Source organism: Boleophthalmus pectinirostris, unplaced genomic scaffold, assembly GCF_026225935.1.
Source record: "Boleophthalmus pectinirostris isolate CB_2022bp ecotype Guang Dong unplaced genomic scaffold, ASM2622593v1 HiC_scaffold_19, whole genome shotgun sequence".
In the NCBI taxonomy this organism is placed as follows: domain Eukaryota; kingdom Metazoa; phylum Chordata; class Actinopteri; order Gobiiformes; family Gobiidae; genus Boleophthalmus; species Boleophthalmus pectinirostris.
This window is the reverse complement of record NW_026571140.1, coordinates 39,698,344-39,719,696: the sequence shown is the minus strand read 5'-3', so window position 1 is coordinate 39,719,696 and position 21,353 is coordinate 39,698,344. Positions and strand designations below refer to the sequence as shown.

Genomic DNA, 21,353 nt, shown 5'->3' with positions numbered 1-21,353 from the left:
CATCCTTACTCCTGAGTCCTTCACCTCCCATGATTCTTTGCCCCTGACTCTGTGGGCGCAGTTGGTTCCAGATGAGACTATTTCGGGTTGAGGCCACACCCGCTCCTTTTGTGCGGAGACACTCCCTCGGCAGCAGAGCCTGTTGGTCACGCCGTACCACCTCCACAAGCGCTGATGACACACACGGCTCCACTTAAACGAGACAAGAGCAATTAGCCGAGGGAAAATAGATTAATCCTTTAGTCGGGATGCAACAATAGTATAATGTATTCAATTGTTCACGTTACAGCGCACGTATGGCTCACTGCACTGACTCATGCCGCTACTTCTGTCCATGAATGGAGATAAAAAGGGGTGGGACGAGACTAAATTTTCACGAGACGAGACACACCACGCGATTAGAGAACGAGACAAGATGAGATTTTGACATAATTTGTAATAAAGTCTTTGTATTAAAGTAGTGCTATCCATTTCACAATTTTGGCTTCATTATTTTTGTTTATTTTGTGTAATTGTTTATTTAGCAGTCATTATACTACAGCTTTGTGGAACTACAGCTTCTCAAATTGTATAAGTCACCAGCTCTTAACTCTCTTAACTTTTTTTTTTTTTTTTAAGTCCCAGACAAAGGTAAATTCAGGGGGAAAAAAGTCTCACAAGATAATTTTTCTCACATGTGCACGATCTCGTGGCAATTTTAACTCACGAGATCTTGTCCCATCCCTAAAGATAACGCCTCTACAGGTTTGTCAGAGCCTCCCTAAGCCCTACACTTTGTCATTATTCATTCTCTCCACTGTAAAATACTATTGTAGCCATAGCTGCCCTGGGACAGACTGACAGAAGCGAGGCTGCCAATCAGTGCCATCAGCCCCCATGTTGTTTATCATGATAAAATCTGAATTGAATTTGAAATTATTTGTTTGGAGGATAAGCCCCTTGAGATGTCTCGCCATTAGGGGTGTGCAAAAATATCATTTAATGTGATGATACAGTATTGATATCGAGGGCTGCTGTTTCGATATATCACCAAGAGTATTTTTTGGTATATTTTACTAAATCATTTTGTTACAGCTACAGTTTTGTTGCTTGTTTACAGGAAGGAAACTCGTTTATGCGACACTTTTGACATATTTACTGTTATGAACTTTGCACAAGAAGTGGTTTAACAAAGACTTTTAGTATCACAGACATGATTTAGCCTTTATATTTTATTGAACTGTATTGAATGGATTTGAAATATATTGTATTGAATCGAAAATGCACTGTATCGAGATATGTATCGTATCGGCAGCTTCTTAATGATACCCAGCCCTACTCACCATCTCTTTTTCGAGGGGGTCCTCATAGTCACAACAACAGAAGACAGATGCAGTCGGGCAGACAGGAGGATACATAAATTCAAATAAACAGAGAAAAAAACAAAACAGCAAAATCAACACAACCAAACACAAACACACACCACACACACTCACTCACACAAGACTGTTAGACACAGAATAAGTCAAATTTGAACAAAAACTGTTAATATGCGACTTTTTCCTTTTTAAAATGCCTTGACAAGACTTAATCCAAAAAACTAAGACTTAAAAGTGATAGAACTGTTATTTCTTCTTGTAGTCTGCACTGAAATGGAGCAAAGGATCATGGTCTATGTAGTTCCCTCTGTGTTTTTTTTTTAGCTATTGCTGCACCATAACTCTTCATTTAAGCAAAGAGACTTGTGATTCGATATATTGTGATGGTTCACGATGTTATTGTAAGAACTTTGACGATACGATATCATGATATTTCGGTTATTGTTACATCCCTAACAAAAACTAAAACAGAGTTCCAAATATAGTCTTAAAAGTAAAGTAAAAGTAAAAAGATTAAACAGGCAATAATCGTTGGTGTACATTTGATAGAATCGTGAGAATCGCCAACAAATATAATAAAAATAATAAATTTTTATCACCAGAATGTGCAGATTAAAGCTTGATGTTCTCTTCTAAATCATAAGATTGTACTTTGTTATCAGTGAAAACAATAATAACAGTGTTTTAGATATGGAACCTATTCATATTAACATTAAAATAACACTTATTCATATCTATGACATTTTAAAACTGTCAACAACTTTAATCATTATTGTAATATAATTTGTTAATCCGAGTTATTTTGGTCATGAAAGTAGTGACGGCAAATTTCAGTATTGTCTAATGTCCACTCTGAACACAAACACACACACCACGTTCACTCTAAAGCAGGGGTGTCAAACTCATTTTGGTCCGGGGGCCGTATCCAGCCGACTTTGATCCCAAAAGGGCCGGATCAGAAAACTCATGACATATAAACCTCCAAAATAACAATAAGTTCAAATATTTGTGCAGAGAAATGCAAATCTATTACAGAAATCTTTTAATAAATGATGAACTTTTTTTTTACAAAATATTATAATATTATGAACAACCTGAAACTTTAAGAAAAATGTGATTTCAACACAATGTTTTAACATGAACTTGTATGCAAATAGGAATAAGTTAATTTTTCTTGGAAAATCCTGCACTTGGCTCCACTTTTCTCATGTTTGACATTTTGTTGATGAGGGTGTCACGGTCAACAGTCAAAACGATCGTCCTTTAAGAGCGTTTGGAAAGAGACAAGTCTTCATTTGTGCTGCTCTGGTGGGAGGGGCCACGTACAGAGACGCTGGAGACGCTGCTATGCTGAGCACCGCAGAAAATTATCAATATTTTAATAGAAAATATAATTAAAATATTTTAGTAGAAAACCAGCCAAGGGCCAGTTAAAGTCCTTGGAGGGCCGGATCCATGCTTTCCGATCCTCCTTCCCCGCTGCAGCCCCCACCCTCGGAAACTCCCTCTGCAAACACATCAGAGACTCATCCACACTCTTTATCTTCAAAAAAACTCATCTTCAAATCAGCCTTCAAATAACTGTATCCTTTTTTATCTGTTTCTTTTGTTTGTGTTTTGTCTTGAACTGTGTGAAGTGTCATGAAAAGTGCTCTACAAGTGTTACATATTTTTTTTATTATTAAAAATTCCCATTATTTGCCTGAACATCTCCTAATCTTTTATATCTACCGTCTGTTCCTTCTGTCTGCAGTTACTACCGCGGGGCAGTGGGGGCGCTGCTGGTGTACGACATTGCCAAACACTTGACGTATGAGAACGTGGAGCGGTGGCTGAAGGAGCTGAGGGACCACGCGGACTCGAACATCGTCATCATGCTGGTGGGGAACAAGAGCGACCTGCGCCACCTACGGGCAGTGCCCACAGACGAGGCCCGGGCATTCGCAGGTGAGACGCGGAGAAACTAAAGTCAATTTACTGCTTTAGTTTTTAAAGTTTGTGCTGTATAGGGTCAAAAGTCTTGAAAATCAGATATTAAAGCCAGATAGTAATTTGAGCAGGTAACTATACTAAAAAAGTAACATTCACAGGACAGAAATGACCCTTTCCTGAAGAGTTTTAGAATGATCTTGAGCTGTGTCAGAACAAGTATAAGAGCACATAGACTTGTATACGCCCATAGAACACTGAGGGATTATTGTATTAAGTCATTCTAGTGTATAAGCCACACCAGCCAAAAAATGTGTAATGAAGAAGAAAAAAACAATAGCACTTTTAGGAGGAAATTTATTTTATGAAATCAGAAACCAGGAACCGACATTTCCTGTGTAAAGTCAAGTTGTAGTAAAAACAATAGAAGAGAGAACAACAGACTGTTAACATCACATATGAACAGTTCTTCAGATAAATATAACATAAACAACAGAACAGGTTGAACAAACTCTCCATCTCACTCCAAATCACTATATCCATTCAATTCTTCATCCTCGGTGTCACTTCTGAGCAACTCGGCCTCGACCTCCGGAGGTAAACAGAGCGCCGCTTCCTCTTCTGTGTCGCTGTCGTCAGACTCAGCATCAGATCCAGTTAGAATTATTCGGGTCTTTTTGAATCCCGACAGGATGGTTTCGGTGTCACTGAAGTCCAGACTTTGTCCGTCCATCCAGTGACTTCAGGAAAGTTTCATGGTGCATCCTCCCAGTGTCACAAGTTTCTCTCACTCCAAACTTTCTTTCTGCTGCTCGATTACCGTTTTCAGCTGTAGATTTTAGGGCTGGGTATCATTCAGAAGTTCCCGATACGATACATATCTCTATACACAGGCCACGATACGATACATATACCGATACAGTGCATTTTCGATTCGATTTGATATAATTCAAATCGATTCGATACAATTCAATAAAAAATAAAGGCTAAATCATGGCTGTGACAAAAAGTCTTTGTTAAACCACTTCTTGTGCAAAGTTCATATGAAACACAAACATTTTAATCCTCAAAATGTCAAATGTGTTGCATAAATGAGTTTCCTTTCACTCCACAAGCAACAAAACTGTAGCGCTGTAACAAAATAATTTAGTAAAACACACCTAAAAATACTCTTGGTGAAATATCAATACAGTAGCCCACGATATCAATACTGTATCATCACATTAAATGATACGATATATCGATATTCCGATATTTTTGCACACCCCTAGTAGATTTCACTATTTGCAGTTTGTAATCTGCAAAATGTTATTTTCTTTTTGGGGGCATTTGTGTTCAGTCTTCTCAGTCGTCTTTATAAGTTTGTTTAAATGTTAAATTGTTCAGTGGTGCAGAAGTAACGGTGCGATCGACTGACATGATACAGACAGGACAGAGGCTCTTTCTGCAGGAGACATGCGCAGTAGAGTGAAGTGACAGTGGTACAGGAGGAACAGGAGCAGCAGATACTCACACACAAGACTAGAGCCTCTCATGGCTGGCAGAGTGAAAATTTTAATACATAAGAAGCACTGGAATATAAGGACCATCCAAACCATGAAAAAGAAGTGCGATTTATAGTAAAAAAAATACGGTACACAGATAAAAGACCACATGGGAATATAAAAGTACTATGGGCCTGAACCCTCCCTTGAAAAGCTCCTGTTAAAAGTCGGCCGTGTACCAGCAGATTTGAATGTTCCTCTAGTTTGAATACTAAATATTATCTTTTCATTCTGTATTCATTTTCATCCACATCATATTCCTTTGTTGTTACGAGTGACCTGTACCTCTTCAGGTGATTTATTTGCATTTCAAAATACTGAGAGTAAAATCAAATTAAACCCTGAGCCACATGGGAACAGAACAGCACTATTATTTAATGTCGAAAATTACATTCTATTTTCTAAACAAAGAGGGTTTTTATTATCATTGTGGTATCAGAATTGGTATTGAGTATCGAGTCTGTTCCTTAGAATTGAAATCGAGTTTGAAATGTTAGTATTGTGACAAGACTAAATGTAATAAATTGTGAACTTACAGAGGAAAAAGATGATCTCTTGAAGACAATATGACTAAAAATCTAAATTATGATCTGGTTTTAAGAAAATCCTGATATATGGATCGCCCACCCTGTACTTTTTTTTTGTTTATAGTTAACTACTAATTAACATCAACATTCTGGAGGTTCTGAGCTTTCACACGAGCCACGGCCTGTTCATATTCTGACTAATTTGCCCCTCTGCTTCATTCCCTCCTGTTCACAGCCGAGTTTGTCATTTACTGGCGTCTCGTCGGTCGTCTCTGGGACCCTCTCCGCTCCAGGATTACTCAGTTGTTTTGAATAATTTAAAAATCCGTGTGTCTGACTCAGATCTGTGACTAATGACTGTGCCGCTTTTGAACAAACAAAACCAGTGAGGCTGGGGGAGTGCAAAAATATTAAAATAGTGATATATCGTATAGTTTAATTTGATGATACATTATTGATATCATAGGCTGCTGTATTGATATATTGTATTTTTAGGTACATTTTACTGAATTATTTTGCGTAAGAGCTACAATTGTGTTGATATTTTCACAGTTTTGAGTAAAGTGGGTGTTTTTCATATTCACTTTGCACAGATTTAATGGACTTGGTAGACATTTAGTATCAAAGCCATGATTTTTTAGCCTTTGTTTTTCACTGAACTGTACTGAATCAGTTTGAAATATATCGTATCGAACCGTATTGAATAAAAAGTGCACTGTTTCAAAAAAACATATCTTATCATGGCGTGTGTGTCGAGATATGTATCGTATCTGCAATTTAATGATACCCAGCTTTGTAGTGATCTATAACTGGATTAAAAGGCAGAATTAAGTTATTTAGACTTAATTGATTTAGCATAAACTCTGTTCTTCTGAAGTGTAAGTATGGAAAAGGCCAGCAGAGGGCGCAGTGATTCCTCCTGCTCTTGCTGTTAAAATGAGGCTGTTATATATTATAAATGTGTATTGATTATTTCAGGGGAGTGTTTTTGGTCTTTAAAACTCTTAAATATTCAGGTTCTGTATGTGTCTCTGTGTGTGTGTCTATGTGTGTGTGTCTATGTGTGTGTGTCCTGGGAGTGTCTGTGTGTGTCTCTTGTTTCTTTCTGATTGTGTCTGTGTGTCTCACTCTGTGTGTGTCTCTCTGTCTGTCTGCGTGAGTGTGTCTCTGTCTTTCTATGTGTCTTGTTGTGTATGTCTCTGTGTGTCTTTCTTTGTCTGTGTGTGTCTGTCTGTCTCTCTCTGTGTATTTCTTGTCTCTGTGTCTCTCTCTCTGTGTGTATCTCTTGTGTATTTGTGTGTCTCTTGTGTCTCTGTGTGTCTCTCTCTGTGTGTCTCACTCTGTGTCTCTCTGTGTGTTCTCTGTGTCTCTTGTGTGTCTCTTGTGTCTCTGTGTGTCTCTCTCTGTGTGTCTCACTCTGTGTCTCTGTGTGTATCTCTTGTGTCTCTGTGTGTGTCTCTGTGTGTGTCTCTTGTGTCTCTGTGTGTCTCTGTGTCTCTGTGTGTGTCTGTGTGTCTCTGTGTGTGTCTCTCTGTGTGTCTCTGTGTGTCTCTTGTGTCTCTGTGTGTGTCTCTTGTGTCTCTGTGTGTGTCTCTGTGTGTATCTCTGTGTGTGTCTCTTGTGTCTCTGTGTGTGTCTCTGTGTGTGTCTCTGTGTGTGTCTGTGTGTGTGTGTCTCTGTGTGTATCTCTGTGTGTCTCTCTGTGTGTCTCTGTGTGTGTCTCTGTGTGTCTCTGTGTGTCTCTCTGTGTCTGTGTGTGTCTCTTGTGTCTCTGTGTGTCTCTCTGTGTCTGTGTGTGTGTCTGTGTGTGTCTCTGTGTGTCTCTGTGTGTGTCTCTGTGTGTCTCTGTGTGTCTCTGTGTGTGTCTCTGTGTGTGTCTCTTGTGTGCTCTGTGTGTGTCTCGTGTGTGTCTCTTGTGTCTGTGTGTGTGTCTCTGTGTGTGTCTCTGTGTGTGTATCTCTGTGTGTGTGTGTCTCTCTCTGTGTGTCTCTCTGTGTGTGTCTCTGTGTGTGTGTGTGTCTCTGTGTGTGTCTCTTTCTTTGTGTGTCTCTTGTGTCTCTGTGTCTCTCTCTGTGTGTATCTCTTGTGTCTCTGTGTGTCTCTCTGTGTGTATCTCTGTGTGTATCTCTGTGTCTCTGTGTGTGTCTCTGTGTGTCTCTGTGTGTCTCTTGTGTGTCTCTGTGTGTGTCTCTGTGTGTGTGTATCTCTGTGTTCTCTTGTGTCTCTGTGTGTCTCTGTGTCTCTGTGTGTCTCTCTGTGTGTGTGTCTCTGTGTGTCTCTGTGTGTGTCTCTGTGTGTGTCTCTGTGTGTGTCTCTGTGTGTGTGTATCTCTTGTGTGTCTCTGTGTGTATCTCTGTGTCTCTATGGTGTCTCTGTGTCTCTGTGTGTGTCTCTGTGTGTCTCTGTGTGTATCTCTTGTGTCTCTGTGTGTGTCTCTGTGTGTGTCTCTCTGTGTGTCTCTTGTGTCTCTGTGTGTATCTCTGTGTGTGTCTCTTGTGTGTGTCTCTGTGTGTCTATCTCTGTGTGTCTCTGTGTGTGTGTATCTCTTGTGTCTCTGTGTGTATCTCTGTGTCTCTCTCTCTGTGTCTCTGTGTGTCTCTCTGTGTGTGTCTGTGTGTGTCTTGTGTCTCTGTGTGTGTGTCTCTTGTGTCTCTGTGTGTCTCTGTGTGTCTCTTGTGTCTCTGTGTGTCTCTGTGTGTCTCTGTGTCTGTGTGTCTGTGTGTGTCTCTGTGTGTATCTCGTGTGTGTCTCTTGTGTGTGTCTCTGTGTGTGTCTCTGTGTCTCTTGTGTCTCTGTGTGATCTCTGTGTGTATCTCTGTGTGTATCTGTGTGTCTCTGTGTGTCTCTGTGTGTATCTCTGTGTGTATCTCTTGTGTCTCTGTGTGTCTCTGTGTGTGTCTCTGTGTCTCTTGTGTGTGTGTCTCTGTGTGTCTCTGTGTGTCTCTCTGTGTGTGTCTCTGTGTGTCTGTGTGTCTCTGTGTGTCTTGTGTGTGTATCTCTGTGTGTCTCTGTGTGTGTCTCTGTCTCTTGTGTCTCTGTGTGTGTGTCTTGTGTCTCTGTGTGTCTCTCTGTGTCTCTGTGTGTCTCTGTGTGTATCTGTGTGTGTCTCTGTGTGTCTCTTGTGTGTCTGTGTGTGTCTCTGTGTGTGTGTCTCTGTGTCTCTGTGTGTCTCTATGTGTCTCTTGTGTGTGTGTCTCTGTGTGTGTGTCTGTGTTCTGTGTGTCTCTTGTGTGTGTCTCTTGTGTCTCTGTGTGTCTCTGTGTGTCTGTGTGTCTCTGTGTGTCTCTTGTGTGTGTGTCTCTGTGTGTGTCTCTCTATGTGTGTCTCTGTGTGTCTCTGTGTGTGTGTTTGTGTGTCTCTGTGTGTCTCTGTGTCTATGTCTCTCTCGGTATGTGTGTGTTTTTCTGTGTGTATCTGTGTGTGTCTTTCTCGGTGTGTGTGTGTCTCTCTCTCTCTCTGTGTCTCTGTGTGTGTCTATCTGTGTGTGTGTCTCTGTGTGTGTGTCTGTGTATCTGTGCATCTCTGTGTGTGTCTCTGTGTGTGTGTGTCTCTGTGTGTGTGTATCTGTGCATCTCTGTGTGTGTGTCTGTGTGTGTGTGTATCTGTGGAATGCCTGTATCTGATAAGAGTCTAACATGAGTCAAACATGTGCTGCCGTTTCTTTTCCTTCAGAGAAAAACGGATTATCTTTCCTGGAGACGTCTGCGCTCGACTCCACCAACGTCGAGACGGCCTTCCAGACCATCCTCACAGGTGAACAACACTTTATTTTATTTCTCCACCGGGGAAATGAATCTGATAAGAGTCGCATGTTATCGTCTCTCACTGAAAGAGATCGGGAAACGCAGATACAAACCCAAATCCACTTTATTTCTATGGCACAGTTTACAAACAAAGCAGTTTCCAAAGTGCTGCACAGAGAACATAAAATGAAGACAGCGAAAAAGGTAAATTGCTAAAAATCTGATCATACCAGCCCTAAAACAATAAAAAACAGTCAAAATCAAATAAAAGCAAAACCATAAAAGTCATAAAATAGCAATAAATAAGTAAAATAAATGAAAGAAACAGAGGACCACGCAACTCACATGGTGTTAAAAGCCAGAACGTAAGGGCCTGTTTACATGAGAACACTTGCGGGTAAAAACAAGAAAATATTTTATTGGAAGTGCTTTTTCATTTAGACCAGGGGTGTCAAACTCATTTTGGTCCGGGGGTCGTATCCAACCTACTTTGATCTCAAAGGGGCCGGATCAGAAAACTCATGGCATATAAACCCCAAAAATAACAATAAGTTCAAATATTTGTGCAGAGAAACACAAATCTATTACAGAAATCTTTTTTAATTGATGAACTCTTTCTTTTATTATAATATAATATTATATATTATGAACAACCTGAAACTTTAAGAAAAATTCAATTTCAACACAATGTTTTAACATGAACTTGTATGCAAATAGGAATAAGTCCATTTTTCTTGGAAAATCCTGCACTCGGCTCCACTTTTCTCATGTTGGACATTTTGTTGATGAGGGTGTCACGGTCAACAGTCAAAACGATCGTCCTTTAAGAGCGTTTGGAAAGAGACAAGTCTTCATTTGTGCTGCTCTGGTGGGAGGAGCCACGTACAGAGACGCTGGAGACGCTATGAGAAGCACCGCAGAAAATTACCAATATTTTAATAGAAAATATAATTAAAATATTTTAGTAGAAAATCACCCAAGGGCCACATTAAAGGTCTTGGAGGGTCGGATCTGGCCCCCGGGCCTTATGTTTGACACCTGTGGTTTAGATGGTGTCTGTGTTTTTGGGGCTTAAAAACACAAAAATCTGAAACCGCCCTCCAGAGTGGAAAAGTTAAATACGCTCTGCCGTAGTGTTTCCGTCTACACTGCCCAAGATGCAAAACTCTGGTCAGATCGGCTCAGGTCGTGTACATGTTTACGTCAACAAACATACAGTACACAAAAACAAACATGTTGAATTATTTAAATGCGTCGGACCTTCAAGCTTTTAATAAACTTACAGGAGGCTTCCAACAAATGTCGAGAATCTGCAGAGGTATTATTAGTGAACAGAGAAGGATCTGCAATCACCTCTGTCAAATTCTGGATGCACCAGGTCGTCGCAGGTGAGTCAGACGGATCGGGACGAGACCTGGAGAAGCCAGTCGATGGTGGAACAACTTTGTGGAAGGAGGAGCTGATGAAAATGTGCGGCGTGAAAAGTTCCATATGTCCGAAAATGCCCTTGTTGCTTTAAGTACAAACATTCACAATCCAATTCCACACACTTTTGCATCCCCGTATGAACGCAGATTTCCTCCTGAAAACATTTAAACTTGGAATAAAAAGTGAAAACGCGACAGCACTTTTGCGTCTTTTGTTCACACCGTCATCAAATAAACGTAGTCTCGTCTTGAGCACCACGAGTTGGAGCTGGATCATGACGACCACTTGAATCAGATTTTTGTTACTTCCAGTTTAGAGAAAAGCACAGGCATCTTCTCCACAAATGCACCAAGATCTTTTCTTTACTTCTGCAGAGTTTTTCAATAGTCTTACTTAGACTTAGACAAACTGTTGATCCACAAGGGAAATTATTTGGACACAGAAGAAAAAGGTAATAATACATTTTAAATAAGTAGCAAAAATAGCAAGAGACTGGTGTCAAATAAAAATAAATAACAGTCCATAATTTTGCTAAAATTATGTTGTTTTGGTTCGTTTCGGTGTTTCACCTTTGGTTTCCTCACAAACCTCAGTTGGATGTAACAATAATATCGTGGAACATCACAATATATCGAATCACAAGTCTCTTTACATAAATGAAGAGTTTTGGTGCAGCAGTAGCTAAAAAACACAGGGAACTACATAGACCATGATCCTTTGCTCCATTTCAGTGCAGACTACAAGAAGAAATAACAGTTCTAAGCACTTTTAAATCTTTAAATCGTACTTCTCTTGTAGGCTCGTCAAGGCATTTTAAGAGGAAAAAGTGATGTATTCATAGTTTTGTTAGACTCCACAAAATAATATCACAGTTAGGGGTGTGCAGAAATATTGAAATATTGATATATCGTATCGTTTAATGTGATGATACAGTATCGATATCGTGGGCTGCTGTATCGATACATCACCAAGAGTTTTTTTTAAATTTTGGTATATTTTACTAAATTATTTAGTTACAGCTACAGTTTACAGACATTTTCACTTTGAGGATTTTGAGGATTAAAACGTTTGTGTTTCATATGAACTTTGCACAAGAAGTGGTTCAACAAAGACTTTTAGTATCACAGCCATGATTTAGACATTATTTTTTATTGGACCGTATCGAACTGATTTAAAATATATCGTATTGAATTATATCGAATCGTAAGCTCACTGTATTGCGATATGTATCGTATCGGCCCATTTTGAATGATATCCAGCCCTAATCACAGTAAATATCGTACGGTGAGATACATATCGAGGAAAATATCGTATCGAGAGATTTGGATATCGTTACATCTCTAACGATTGGTCCACCTGTTGCCGGGCGAATTTGAGCCTTACAGCCGGAGTATCTCAATATGGTTTCTCATAAGTCTCACAAATATTGCGAGAATCCCTCTTGCTGTGCGTAGTTACTACTGTTGTTCCGATATCTTAGTGTACTTGCCGATACCAATACCATAAGTAGACTAAGGCTTCTCAATTTTGTTTCAGTACAAGAGCAACAAAGAAAATCTACTAAAAGGCTGTCTCTAAAGAAAATCTATAGAATAAATTAGATTTTGAGAATTAAGTGAGTCAAATATATAATGTTTTTGACCGTAAGTGATGCTGATTTAAGCACTTATACTTTTCTAATTCATTACTTCTTACCGCAGACTATGGATAAAACCAACAGTGAGATCTGTAAAAAGACACTCCTCCTCGAAACACGTGAATAATGCAGAGTAAACAAAGTCCGAGTTAGTGCTGTTGCTGCTGTTTTGGGGCTGCATTTTTCCATAGCTCAGTTTTTCTTCTAAGTGAAAAGTTTAAAAAGTTAAATGAAGGTATCAAGGAGGAAACACAAATGTCTTTTCTGTCATTATCAGCAAGTTTTAAGAGTCTAAAGAGCCTCCATAGTTTACGTTTAAACTACTCTGGACGTTATAGCAGCTGCGCTCACATCTACAGGTCGTCATTGTGAAAAATACAGAGTAGAAGTGACGGGCGAACGGAGCCTCTTGAAGCATTGACACCTCAGCTGCAATATTGTCTGAAATAGTTTGACGTGTCTGAGGCCTTGGAGAAACACTGACCTCTAGTGGATAAATGTAACCATTGTCACGCAGGTGTCTCAGCATCGATGAAGTATTGTTAGTGTAAGACAAAACTTGTGTGCAGAGCGACACCGTACCTAACAACAACAACAACAACAATAATAACGATGATTTAAAATAATATGTAAAGAACATAAATAAAACATAAATAACATGCTGTAAATAAGAAAATAGGTGACCTTGTTAGGTGGAATTAGATCAAAGTGATCTCAAATAGGGATGGACATGATTAGTCGATTAATTGATAATTGATCATTAAGAATTTCATCGATTACGTTAATTTTAATTGACAAACCGAATGTAGGTTGCTGTAGTGTAGCATGACCAAACAGGGTCTGTACATGTGTCTCTCTGCACTCAGAAGGAGCGAGACACAAACAGTGGGTCAGTCTGCAACGTACCGAAGCACAAATGTGTATTTAACGATGACTTGTACAAGAAATTCCATGCTTTCCATTGCGTTCGGGACAAGTGTGAGTCCATGTGCACAGTGTATAAAGCAGCACATATGTTTCGGTGTCCAGTGGGAAAAAGTTTTACCAGGTGAGAGTTGCTCAATGTCGATGACGAGTCCCCACCTCCCTCCCCCCGTACGGTGTCCTGGTTTTGACAAACGCAAATATAGTCACACTAACCTGTATTCACCTGAGTCATGTCTTCTAATCCAACAGAAATTGACCACATCAGCGACACAAGAGCTGTAGTTTTATCTTCGCTTAGTTTATGCAAATTAGCGATGCAGTTTTAAGTTTCATTTCTGTGAGAGTTGAACAAAACTGAATTAAACACATTATAATCTCAAAAGGATTGATGTGGCTCTAGAGTCGTTACGGTTTATATGTCGTAAAGTTGAATTTATTTATGCAGATTAGTGCAGATAGTAATAATAATGATGATAATTTTAATATAAAAACGTTAATGATTAATCGATAATCAATCGTTAATTCTTCCAACGATCGATTAAGAAAATTTCATCGAATGCCCGTCCCTAATCTCAAACCATGGATCGCTTTTTTCCACTTGTAGATGCCATTGAAAATGAAACAAATGTCAAAAGTCGCCAAAATCACCACTAATGTCACACAATCCTCCTCACTACCAACATTTTTAAGAAATATTGGTGCATCTTTTATACTGTAGCAGTTTAGCGCTTGTTAAACCACGGAAGTGGTTTAACACTCTGAACACTCTGAACCAATCACAACATTCGTTGAGCCAATGAAACGCTTCGATACACTGAAGCGACTGACACGCAGAGCGAAGCAGCAGGGGGAGGGACCGACACTTAAACACTTTGGTCACGTGAGCGGCTGCTGCGAAACGAGCAATTTGTTTCAGAAAGAACGAGACGAGCTCCGGAGCTCCGTCTCATTTGCCCATCACTATCGGATCGGTGATTTGGTCTGAGCACTCTCCGATACGATACACGAAAAATGTGGCGTATCGGAGCTTCTGCTGACACCAGTATCGGTATCAGAACAACCGTAACTTTTCTGTGTCTTGTTTTTTCCAGAGATCTACCGCATCGTGTCACAGAAACAGATGTCGGAGCGTCAGGAGAGCGACATGTCTCCGAGCAACAACGTGGTGAACATCCAGGTACAGCCCACCGAGAACAAGCCAAAGATGCAGTGCTGTCAAAACATCTAGCCCCGCCGCACCCTCTCCCTTCGCCACGTGACCCCGCCCCCCTCGCCACGTGACCAAACCATCTGCCCCTCCCGCTCTCCTCTGGTCTTCTAAACCCGACCACGATCTCTCCTAAAGGCTCGTTTATACTCCGCATCCACTACGCAAACGGATCGTAGCGTCTCGAAGTTAAGCAGCTGTTGTTTTCAGCATGAATTAAACTGACCGATGTGAGCGAGAGTAGTACGCCGAAGCAAATTATGAGCTTTTGCGCCCTCTACTGGCAACCGAGAGCTTTCGAATACACAGAAAAAGACTGAATTTTATTGTCATTTTCATACATTTTAAATCGTTGTGAAGTTACAAAACGAGAAAGGCCAAGGTGTCCAAAAGTAGTCTGAAAAGTGCAGCTTCCGTGCGCCCCCTAGTGGTCATATTACGCAATTCTTGAATGTGTAAAAAGCGGCGATTTTTAACATTTATGGTTTCGAACTGACACGTCTGTTTGCGTCCAAAATGCGAGCGTAACGAGCCTTTAGCGCCCCCTAACCCTCCCCTTGAAAACAGACTGCCTGAGGGGACCACGGCCGAGTCTCTGTCCCGCGCCCCCCGGTCTCGTAGGGGTCAGAGGTCACTTGGGCGCCCCCCCCGTGTCTGTACCAGGCGATTGCAGGACAGTCCGTATTTCATTACTGTAGAGGCGCTGACTCTTAAGGTCTTAAATATGAATGTGATTTTTCTTCTCTTTTAGCCTGTATTTATCCTCCGTCTGTCTGTCCACTTTTTGATCTATTACTACTATTCAGCCGTGGGGAAAGCGAGTGGAGAGATTTGTATGTTTTTTTTTGTTTTTTTTAAGTATTAAAGATGCATTGTGTAACATTTCTGGTCAACGTCAGCCACCCACTTCTTATTTATTTCTTGTACTTACTAAATTACTGGTTTTATATTGCGCCAAAACACAGACATTTTCTTCGAATGGGCTCGCCTCTTCTCAGATCTGACCTGTAACTTGCTTGTGACACCCTTTGTCTCCATGGAGATGTTATTTCTTGCCTGAAATGTTCCACAGTATGCCATTGAACCTATATATCTTGAATTTACTCAGTTTTTGGTGTTTATACTGCACAAAAATACCAAGAAAAACAGACTTACTTACTTTGAATGGGCTTGCCTCTTCTCAGATCTGACCTGTAACTTACAGGTGACAACTTAAATCTCCATGGAGATGTTATTTTTTTGCCTGAAATGTTCCATAGTATGGCACTGAACATATATATCTTGTATTTACGCAATTGCTGTTGTTTATATTGTGCAAAAATACCATGAAAAACAGATTTATTTACTTTGAATGGGCTTGCCTCTTCTCAGATCTGACCTGTAACTTTCTGGTGAGAACTTGAGTCTCCATGGAGATGTTATTTCTTGTCTGAAATGTTCCACAGTATGGCACTGAACCTAAATATCTTGAATTTATTGAATTTCTGCTTTTATATTGCACAAAAATACCATGAAAAACAGATTTATTTACTTGGAATGGGCTCGCCTCTTCTCAGATCTGACCTGTAACTTGTTGGTGTCACCTTTTGTCTCCATGGAGATGTTATGTCTTGCCTGAAATGTTTCACAGTATGGCATTAAACCTAAATATCTTGAATTTACTCAATTACTGGTGTTTATATTGCACAAAAATACCTTGAAAAGGAGACACTCTTACTGTGATTGAGTGGGCTCACCTCTCCTTAGATCTGATCTGTAACTTCCCAGTGACACCCTTTGTCTCCATGGACATGTTACTTTGTGCCTGAAATGTTCCACAGTATGGCATTAAACATATATCTTGTATTTACTCAATAATTGGGTTTATCTTGTGCAAAAATACAGACTTACTTTGAATGGCCTAGCCTCTCCTTAGATCTGATCTGTAACTTCGCCGTACCATGGAGATGTTATTTTTTTGCCTGAAATGTCCCACAGTATGGCATTGAACCTATTTATCTTGAATTTACCCTGTTACGGGTGCTTATATTGTGCAAAATACCATTAAAAAACAGACTGACTTACTTTGAACGGGCTCGTCTCTTCTCAGATCTGACCTGTAACTTGCCGGTGCCACGTTTAGTCTCCATGGAGATTTAGGTTTAAAGTATGTGTCTGTGCGATGTGATTGGAATTGTAGTACATAAATGGTTAACTCATAGGCATAGAATATCACACAAGTATTTAGCAAATATGGGATAATAAAATTATTCTGACAAATGCATCGAACATTCCAGACAAAGATTTAACATCTCCATGGAGACGAGCACGTGGCGAGCTCTTCTTCTACAGAAATGTTACATAGTGCATCTTTATGTTTTCGTGTAATAATGCTTACAGTTATTTATTGCCAACTTCAGAGTTACAACATGGTTTAAAATGTGAATAAATAAACAAATCTAACTATGGCTATCGGGATATTTTCATTTCTGTTCATGAAAATTGTAAAAAAGAACAAAAATATGAACATTTGAGAATAATGTTTTAACTGGTTTGGTCTTTGGCCAAACTGAACTGAAAATGTTTGGAGAAATATGAGACAAGCGTTTTAAAAAGAGAGGCTGCTGTGTCTGTTGCCAAGTGAATTAAATACGTCTTTATGTTAATTTGTATTAATTATTTACTTAACATTTTGTGTAGTGTTGTAAGAGGTTTTGACATTTTAAAAGCCTCTTATTTTTTTATTTAAATATATTTACTTTTCACTGTGTTGCTTCTTACGAATAAATTCATCAGTGTCTTACCTTGCCTTACTTCTGTTTCTTAAAGCTGCACTGTGTAACTTTTTAGCCGGGGGACCGTCACCTGCTTGTTTCTACGGATACGTCGTCGCTCTGCCTGGAATGTTCCACAGTATGACTTTAAACAGCTCTACTTTACATTTATTCAATTACAGGTGGTTTTAAAGCTCAAAAATACCTAGAAAAACAAGCATTCTGACTGTGATCAGGGTCGCCTCTCCACAGATCTGACCTGTAACTTGGTCTGTTTTGGTTTCCATGAAGAAAGAAAGGTTTAATGCCATACTGTGAAGCATTCCAGACAAAAAAAAGTTACACAGTGCACCTTTTTAACTAAACTTTGTTGAAATATCTCCACTCGTTTTTTCCATCCTTAATCTGAATCTTGTTGTATTATTGTATCATATGTACTACTATGTATATGGGATTTTAACCACATGGAATCGAATTGTACGCCCTATATTCACGCTTCTTCTGTAGCCTTTTTGACCCTCTCCCCGCACCGTAGCCCGTTCTGCCACTGTGCACGATAACGAACACAAAGAAGCTTAAAGATGCACTACCTTTTGCTTTTTTTTATTAGTAAAAATACGGAATACGATGAAGTAACTTAACTTTTAATACTCATTTTGGGCGATTTTGGCAAGAAAACGATCATGAAAACACATCGTGAATTCATAAAGGTAATACTAGAGGAGTGTCTTGCCCAAGGACACAACAACAGCATGTGGAATTGGGCCGCAAACCTTCACTGTAGTTGCTGAATTCCCCTTACCATCAGTCATGGAATAAATAACACATTCATGCAGCCGAAATTAGTGTCTTGCCTAAAGATACAACAACAGTAAGTAGGAACTGAACCTCAGAACCTTCACTGTAGTTTATGAATTTCCAAACCATAACTCATTAACAATAAAAAACACATTCACACAGACAAAATTAGTGTTTTGCGCAAGAACACAACAACAGTATGCAATGAGTAGAGTGGGAATAGAACTGCAAACCTTCACTATAGTTGCTGAATTCCTGCTACCATCAGTCATGTAAGTAAATAACATTCATACAGCCAAAAACATTGGAGTGTCTTGCCCAAGAACACAACAACAACATGTGGGAATTGGACCACAAACCTTCGCTGAATTCCTGCTACCACAAATCAAGTAATAAATAACACATTCATGCAGCTTAAATTAGTGTCTTGCTCAAGAATACAACAGTATGAAGTGAGTATAGTGGGAATAGAACCGCAAACCTTCACTATAGATGCTGAATTCCCTCTACCGTCAGTCATGTAATAAATAACATAACAATAACATCCCAAATTAGTGTATTGCCCAAGAATACAATATTATGCTGTTAGTATAGTGGGAATTGAACCGTAAACCTTTACTGTAGTTGCTGAATTCCCACTACCATCAATCATACAAGTACATAACACATTCACACAGCCTAAATTAGTGTCTTGCTCAAGAACACATCAATGTACGCAGTGAGTAGAGTGGGAATTGAACCTCAAACCTTCACTATAATTGCTGAATTCCCCCATCTATCATGTAAGTAAATAACATTTATACAGCCAAAATCAGTGGAGTGTCTTGCCCAAGAACACATCATTAGTATGCAGTGAGTGTAGTGGGAATTGAACCGCAGACCTTCACTGTAACTGCTGAATGCCATGAAATAAATTCATGAAATAAACAATTCATGAAATAAACACATTCATACATTCAAACTTAGTGGAGTGTCTTGCCAGAGGACACGACAACAGTAAGTGGGAATTGAACCGCAAACCTTTATTATAGTTGCTGAATTCCCATTACCATCAATCATGTAATAAATAACACATTCATCCCGCAAAAAATTAGTGTCTTGCTCAAGAACACAACATTAGTATGCAATGAGTAGAGTGGGAATAGAACCTCAAACCTTTACTGTAGTTGCTAAATTCCTGCTACCACCAATCCTGTAACAAACAACACATTCACGCCGCAAAAATTAGTGTCTTGCCCAAGAACACAACAATATTATGCAATGAGTAGTGTGGGAATTGAACCCCAAACCTTCACTGTAGTTGCTGAATTCCCTCTGCTGTCAATCAATAACAATAAATAACACATTCATGACGCAAAAATTAGTGTCTTGCCCAAGAACACAACAACATTATGCAATGAGTAGAGAGGGAATTGAACCGCAAACCATCGCTCTAGTTCCTACAACTGTCAAAATGAAAAAAACCAAAAAAACCTAATCTGAAAATTAAATCTGATAGAAATTAAATCACAAATGTTAAAACTTTCGCAGTGGACTTTAAACGATTCTTTTATTACCCAACGATTTTGATATTTTTTGCAATAATTTCGTATAAATTTCAGAACACAGTAGCAGAAGAGGGCTTTGTACTGTTTTTAAAAACCACTCGGACGTTCCGCGTGCTCGAGTCCTGCGTTGGCGTCTGTTTTATGCTGTGAATGCAACAATGCGAAAGTGAAAGTGAAAGTAAAAGTCATATGCGCATTTTTAGCAGCTTTTTGAGCATGTTTTGAAAAGTCTGCCGCATGTTTTGTTTTTTGTTTTTTTGAAGAGAGAAAACGAGAACGCTACTATATCTTAGAACTCGCTACCTTTCTATTCAGTGCTAAGAAGGCAAAAATAAAAAAATTACGGAATTGTAAACATGTTCTCAATGAGTTGATGGACCAAGAAGTGACATCGCACTTAAAGGTTGTATGGAGGACTTTTTTTTTAGTTTCAAATTGTCGCTGAAAGTTCAAAATAGCATTATAGAGAGAAAAAATTAAATAAATAAAAGAATAAAAATCCATCAATTGTGGGCCAGATAAACATTAAGTTGTCAATCAAACTTCCGATGTTTCTAGCGTAAATAACTCGCCGGCGCGCTTCGATTACGCGATTTACGTTCACCAAGACGCCGTTTACTCGATCAACGCAGGAATTCCTAGCGGACTGTTCGAACTGTAGCTTCCTCGCAATTTGCACAAAGTTTGTCGCGATGGCGGACAAGAATCGACGTCCAGTTCGCCGCAAAAGAAAGTCGGTTTTTGAGGTCGCTGAAAGAAGAAGAAAGAAAGGAGCGAAGCCAAACTACGGTGGTTCTTGGAGATTCCTTCCAGCGATGGCGCGACTGAAGCAGACGAAGATTGGTCGCGTTGGTCGCTAAATTACATCTGGACAGGAAACTTCAACAGCGATTCTGAACGCGCGGCGGCTGCGAACAAGCATGATTTCTAGTGTAAACGGCGGATTACAGTTCGGTGCCGACTCGGCGCTCACTGCTGCTGTTGGTTTTGATTTCTGGATCTTCGTCGAAGTCTAGTCTTTCACCGCCATAACACTAGGAGGCGAGGACTGCGTTTGTTGCGTTCGTGTTTTTAGAAAATGAAGCGGGAATGTGGAGTACCGGAAATGTATGTAGAGCGAATTTAGAAAGGACCAATCGTAGCCCTTATTGTCTGCCTCGCTTCAGTGCGTAGTTAGAAAATTTGGAGGTGCATGTCGGCCTACGTAGACGCACCTCAACGGGGTTCAAGGCGATGTAGACAATTTGATACACGACCATAAATTGGGCTTAAGGAGAAGGAGGAAGGAGGCGTTTCTACTTAAGGAACTGTGGAGGAAGGTGGTGGTATCACGAATGCACAACATTTTAATTTCTTTAAAGCCCTGCACTCCTGCGGGACCAGACACATTTTGAAAGCTCATTGTGTGCGCGTTCGGGTGGGTTGACAAACTACAGTCCCACAAACTAAATATGCGTGTAAAGTAAAATATACAAATGATGAATGTAAGTCTATCATACATCATTTGTGCTGGAATATTTTATTTGGCGTTAATAAAAACATTTGACGCTGCCTAAACTTGGGGACTTGGTCTAATCTGCACGCACATTTTAGACAATTCCTTTCCGCTTCTTTGTGTTTGATAGATCTTAAGAAAGCGAATGTCCCCATCTTTCGGAATTTGCGGGCGGGAGCGGGACTGAAAATTACAATTCTTTGCTGACGGGAGTGCAGACCTCTAATTTTTCTTTCTTTGGAAAATCCTCTATACAACCTTTTAACAATTTGCGTATTTGCGTTGACGGGTATGTTTAATAGAATTTTTCAGACAAAATTGTGATTGCGATTCAATTTTCAGTTTCAATTTTAAATAAAAAATCAGTTTCTAATGCTAATTTTAAACACTTGGCATGGTCATTTTGTAAAACCTGAACTTAAGTTAAACGAGTCGCTCACAAGTGGTTCCCTTCTTTTCAT

At 39.6% G+C, this 21,353-nt stretch overlaps 1 protein-coding gene across 1 annotated transcript in view; it reads left to right on the top strand.

Annotated features, from left to right (window-relative positions):
• LOC110162156 (ras-related protein Rab-11A) overlaps window positions 1-21,021 on the top strand; it is a 31,336-nt gene extending 10,315 nt beyond the window's left edge. Inside the window, exons 3-5 of the mRNA XM_020927013.2 lie at window positions 3,112-3,305; window positions 9,031-9,111; window positions 14,184-21,021. Of these exons, the coding sequence (XP_020782672.1) occupies window positions 3,112-3,305; window positions 9,031-9,111; window positions 14,184-14,320 (412 nt within the window). The 3' untranslated portion in view covers window positions 14,321-21,021. The remainder of the gene's footprint in view (window positions 1-3,111; window positions 3,306-9,030; window positions 9,112-14,183) is intronic.
• Window positions 21,022-21,353: the final 332 nt, after the last annotated feature.